At 39.4% G+C, this 5,163-nt stretch overlaps 1 protein-coding gene across 1 annotated transcript; it reads right to left on the reverse strand.

The window, feature by feature from the left end:
• Nucleotides 1-230: 230 nt before the first annotated feature.
• On the reverse strand, nt 231-4,209 carry LOC129438550 (uncharacterized). Its single transcript, XM_073870911.1, has 9 exons — nt 3,614-4,209; nt 2,975-3,088; nt 2,210-2,869; nt 1,931-2,117; nt 1,549-1,615; nt 1,415-1,469; nt 1,092-1,323; nt 849-998; nt 231-683 (listed from the first exon to the last, which is right to left on the reverse strand). The coding sequence occupies exons 3-9, from the start codon at nt 2,252-2,254 to the stop codon at nt 508-510; spliced, it is 912 nt and encodes a 303-aa protein (XP_073727012.1). The 5' UTR covers nt 2,255-2,869; nt 2,975-3,088; nt 3,614-4,209; the 3' UTR covers nt 231-507.
• Between the last annotated feature and the right edge of the window lie 954 nt (nt 4,210-5,163).

Raw genomic sequence — 5,163 nt, forward strand, 5'->3', positions numbered from 1 at the left:
CAAGTTTATATTAGAGAAATTTATTGGACGACAAACATGTTGTAACTGGAGCTACTTAGCTACTGTTGCCTGACATTACAACAGATAGGAAAATAATGGTCAGGTCATATTACTTTATTCTGATTTTGCGAATTTAAATTGCACTATAAGTCATTGGCAAAACCATTTACCTCCTTCCGAGTTAATAATGTAGAATTTTGGTGTACACAGAAAAAAGTGCATGATTGAAGAAGTTTTGTTTTATTCACAAAATAAATAATTAAAATATTCAGAAAGTTAAATAGCAAAGGCATGAACGTAGTTATAGAAACTAAACAAGATAAAAATAAAATGTAAATATATACACACACAGTGGTGGCAGAATATAAAAAGGCACAGCTGGTGAGGCAGAGCAGTGAGAGATAGAGTTGGGTGCGATGTGATGTATCAGAAGCGGCTTTGGAATGATTCTTTGGCAGTCTCCTTTGAAGGTTTCGGTATTGGGGCTATGTTGGGTGGCAACGCAGGTTATGGCAGGGCAAGTGACGAGGTCGCCATTTTGAATGGGATGTTTGGATTCCGTCTATTTTCCAGGACCTTCTCTATTAAATCTGTGACAAAGTCTGTGGTATGTGGTGTGTAGACTTTCTTTAGTATCCACTGCTTGGATTTCTTGCAGAACACCTGCTTGAATCGTTCTTCCCCTGTAAATGACAAGGAATATAATATAATAAATTATAAATGTAGATTTGATTGCACTAGACATTTCTCCACAATGAATACATTACACCTTTCAGCAAAGTATGCCAATTCAGTTAGCTGTTATTCTTATTTTGGTTAAACTATCAAAAGAGCACATGGTAACAAACCTGTCACTGTGGTGGCTTGCCTCCTTTTCACAATGTTTTCATTATGGTCCAAGATGGCAAGGTGGCACCTCTCCCTCATCCCATGGTATGAGAAGGCCTGCCGCTTGGGGAGGTATTTCAGCATGGCACTATGAAAGTTCTCCAGTGGCCCTGTGTACAATTATATAGAGGAAAAGAGGATGGATAGGATTAATTGAAACATGTTCATTTAGGATGCAATATTAAAAGTGAATATATTCTCACCAGTATGTTTGAAGAGTGCCATCTGGTTGAGGTCTTTCAACAGTTTTTTGTCTAGGACCAGTGACGACAGGGCCTGCAATGCCACCGAGTCCTTGCCAATCCACATTCGCACCCTCTGGTCCTGGGCAGTAAGAGGAGGATGATCACACTGATGCAGTGTTCCGTCATCATCTCTCCACTCGTGTTCATTGCAAACATGGTGTATAATTGATTTCCAACGGTTTTGCAGTGCCTTTGTGAAAGAAAAGGTTTTCAATAATACTAATGCTATACAATACACAAATCAGACAGACATTGTGGTATTGCAGCTTTTGATTCCTTACCTCTATGTTCCCCTTACTTGTGGCACAGGTATACCACATGTGGTTTACGATAGACCTGTGAATGATATTGAAATTAGTAATTTCCAACCTTGTAAAGTAATGTAAATTTTCCAAGACTACAAACCAACACTGACCTGGTCCATGCGAGAAGGATTGCAGTGTCCTTTTTTTTCCCTTTCGTCAGTATTTTATTCCGGAAACCTGTGGCAGTAAATGCAGAATAATTTTTATAAAAAACAACATCGTCCATTTATTTTTGTATTGTCCCTATTAACCCTGTCAGAGACATATATATCCACTGTTTATTTTAGGTTTATTTAGCTATTACTTATTTTACCCACATGGTGCTCTATTGCACAGTGTGTGGCTTGTCACTGGGATTTACCTCTACAATAAGTTCAGCAAGGCTGCACAGATTTGTGAGTGGGGTGGGGAGTAACACAATGAGATGAAAAATGAAATGAAAAATGTGGAGAGTAGCGTGTGTGTTTACAAGAGTGGCAAAAAAAAACATACCTTTGGCTGTGTGCCAGATGTCGAATTCGTGCTGGATATTAGGATATTGTTCCCTCATTATCTTCCTTATTGATGACGAGCGGTCCGTTGTCATCACCTCCACCTCAAGGCCCAAGTCTAGAAGCTCTGTCAGTCCCCTTCTCAAACCTAATGGCTCCAGGGCTCCAGAGCTGGTGGCCTCTGTACACTAAAGTTCAAGTTTGATGTTATCAAAGTTTTCAACATAGCAGCAGTGATTTTGAATTATTGTGATTCTGTATACATTTATATGCATCTTACCTGCACCAGCTCCGTGTGGATTATCTCCTTTGTATCGTCTAGCATAAATGTATAGTGACAATATTTTGCGTTGAAACCTGGCGAGTCACATTGGCCATCGCCCGCCAAGTGTGGGCGCTTCCCATCCTCCTGTTCCAAATAAACTCTAGCCAAAACTTAATTTCTTCTCTCCTCATACAAGTTCTCAATAGCGGGATGCAAGTATGCGTTCTGAATGGTGTAAAATGTCGTTTGTGAAATCATTTGGATGCTCATGGTTGTGCACCAGTCTGACAGTTCCGTGTATGTTCCACCCTTGAACAAAACAGCTGCTGCAGAAAGGAGATTCACCTGTGGCATTCCTCTAACATCAGGTGAAGATGTCCAAGTCCCCGAATGACCCCCAAGACAAGTCCATTTTACTTTTCTCTGTGCCCCATTATCAAAGATGTCCTTCGAAGAAATAGGTTTCCCACACATCTGGCAGAATTTAAATAGTGACATTAGGCTAGATTCATTGACAATAACCTTCTTCTCATGCCAGTCTTTTCCACCTTCATCTTCTGATGACGACGATGATGATGTGGGGGTAATGGTCGACTCAAGCTGATAGCTTTCGTCGATGAAACCAACTTCAATGCTGCTGGCACTTGTGTCAAGGGCACCAGGTGTACTTGGCAACTGTACAATCAAAAAGAGGTTTATTTTCAGTGTTAAATTTCTTTAATTTTAATCATACATTGGTTTGAGAATTCCATTAGAGCAAATATGGTGTACAAAACTTACAAACTGTGCTGCTTGGACAGGGGTAGGTTGCTTGACAGGTGTTGATGTTGTAATCGGTTGTTCATCATCTTCCGACGACGACGATAGCAAAGCAGCATCAGACGCAGTTTCAGTCTGAAATGCCATACGTTCAATAACTTTAAAAAACATTTCAACAATATCAAACGAACATTTCAACGATATCAAACAAACAATTCAACAATATCAAACGAACATTTTAACAATATCAAACCGTATCAAACGAACATTTTAACAATATCAAACGAACATTTTAACAATATCAAACGAACAATTCAACAACATCAAACTATCAAACAAACTTTTCAACAATATCAAACTATCAAACGAACATTTCAACAACATCGAACTATCAAATTTGAAACAAGGCGGATTTACATTGATACCAGCAAACCTATATAGAACATATCTGAAGCGTCTTTATAATGTTGCGATGCTAATTTGCCAAGTAAGTTACAGTTTAGTGATGACGACACATTAGAACCACAAGCAAGAAAAACACGCGGAAAACGTCAAATTTACTTTGTAAATAGCCAACGTATATACATCTCATATTGTAGGTTCTGCTTACTTCATAAGACTGTATATGTTTACAGAAATATAGTCGAGCAAGTCTCTTACCTCCAAGCGAATGCGTTTCGCGCTGCTAAGTCCAGATGGCCCCGGCTGTTCATCGTCTTCTGGTAAGGTAAACACCGACGGAATGGCGGAGTCCAAAAGAGCGACTCTCTTCATTCCCAAGACATTTAATTGGAAGTCTTCTTTTTTGAAATGAAGACTGCAAACCTTTAGTTTTTTCAAATATTCCGCGGGTGTGTGTTCCGAGTAGTACGGATGATTTATCACCCTGAGCCACTGTTTGCATTGAAGTAGTTTATTTTAATCCAAATATGTGCATTATGAGTTTACTAATATAATCCAACTATGCAGTAGTCTAAAGAACCATCTGGACCATCTGGACCAGCTGGGTATTCAGGTTTCAAGGAAGTTTAAAGTGGGTGTATTCAGGTTTCAAGGAAGTTTAAAGTGCCATCTGGTCAGGCACAAAGGGAATAGCCCAGGGTCAAATAGGTCATGGGAGGGAGCCACGGGTCTGAGGAATGTCATGTGGTTCTATAGATTACAAATCATATATATCATATTGTTAAAGCATATGGAGGGGAGGGACAAAGACCATATATATTTACCAAGCCTGGCTGAGAGCTTCAGACTGGTTTGAAGATTCCTCCCAGGCCGGCCTGACTGGTCCTGGGAGGTTTAATCAGGCAGGCTCGGCTTATTATTTTGTCCGGAAAATAAAAGTCTATCTCTTGAAATCAGAACCTAAGACTGAAGATTGTTTCATTTGAGGAAAAGGAAAACCACAACATTTGGTGCCGAAACCCGGGATAGAAAAGAGCTGGACAGTCACACCACCTGAGCGAACCTGACGAGCAACACAAACAACGTATGGCCATATACAAGGTAAGCACTTTTTCGCTTATTAATTGTGTTGTTTGCCAGAATTTGCTCCAGGTGGTGAGAAATTTAAGCTCTTCTAAATTTAAGAACCATATAGGTGAACTGGGTTTTGATTTCAAGGGTACAATCTAATTAAGGCATGCATGCATGAATCTGTGTTAATTACTTTGGCTTTGATGATCATGGTGAAGTGAAACAGATTTAAGTTAAGGGAACGCGTAAGAGTTTGTATGCAAGGTTGCATATGCTACGTTTGTCGAGGAAGTGTATAACGTAGAGGTTTAATTTGGTTTAATTTGAAGTTAAAATTTTAAATCATTACGTTGATGGAGGTGCAGTAATGATTGTTTAATTGGTCAATGTAAACAAAAAAGAACACGCAAAAGTCGTCACGTCGGGGAAGTGCACTGACGATTGTGTATTTATTTAATAATTTGTGTTTGAGTGTGTATGTATGCAGCTGCAGAATTTTGTTTGTTAGTGAGAGAAATGTGAACGTGAATCTGGTAAAGCAGGCCGGGAGAAAGTTTCCCTTAGGCAGTCTCTGCGGGCTGTTAAGGGGGGTATAAGTGCTGTCCTTTGTGTGTATGGGGGATGACTACTGTGTTAGAGTGGGGAAGAATGAGCCCTAAAAAAATATATAAATAAAGAAATAAATGCTAATGGGTTATTACTGAAAAATGGTTGGGTTAACAATTTGGTTTATAGGT

This window comes from Misgurnus anguillicaudatus, chromosome 8 (assembly GCF_027580225.2).
Source record: "Misgurnus anguillicaudatus chromosome 8, ASM2758022v2, whole genome shotgun sequence".
Taxonomy (NCBI): Eukaryota; Metazoa; Chordata; class Actinopteri; order Cypriniformes; family Cobitidae; genus Misgurnus; species Misgurnus anguillicaudatus.

What these genes read in the sequence shown, in the direction of transcription:
- LOC129438550 (XM_073870911.1), bottom strand. Translation starts at nt 2,254, where the DNA reads ATGCTAGACGATACAAAGGAGATAATCCACACGGAGCTGGTGCAG. An exon ending in CATCTGGCACACAGCCAAAG is followed by an intron (nt 1,616 to 1,930) that starts GTATGTTTTTTT and finishes TTACTGCCACAG; the next exon opens with GTTTCCGGAATAAAATACTG. An exon ending in GGCACTCTTCAAACATACTG is followed by an intron (nt 999 to 1,091) that starts GTGAGAATATAT and finishes AATTGTACACAG; the next exon opens with GGCCACTGGAGAACTTTCAT.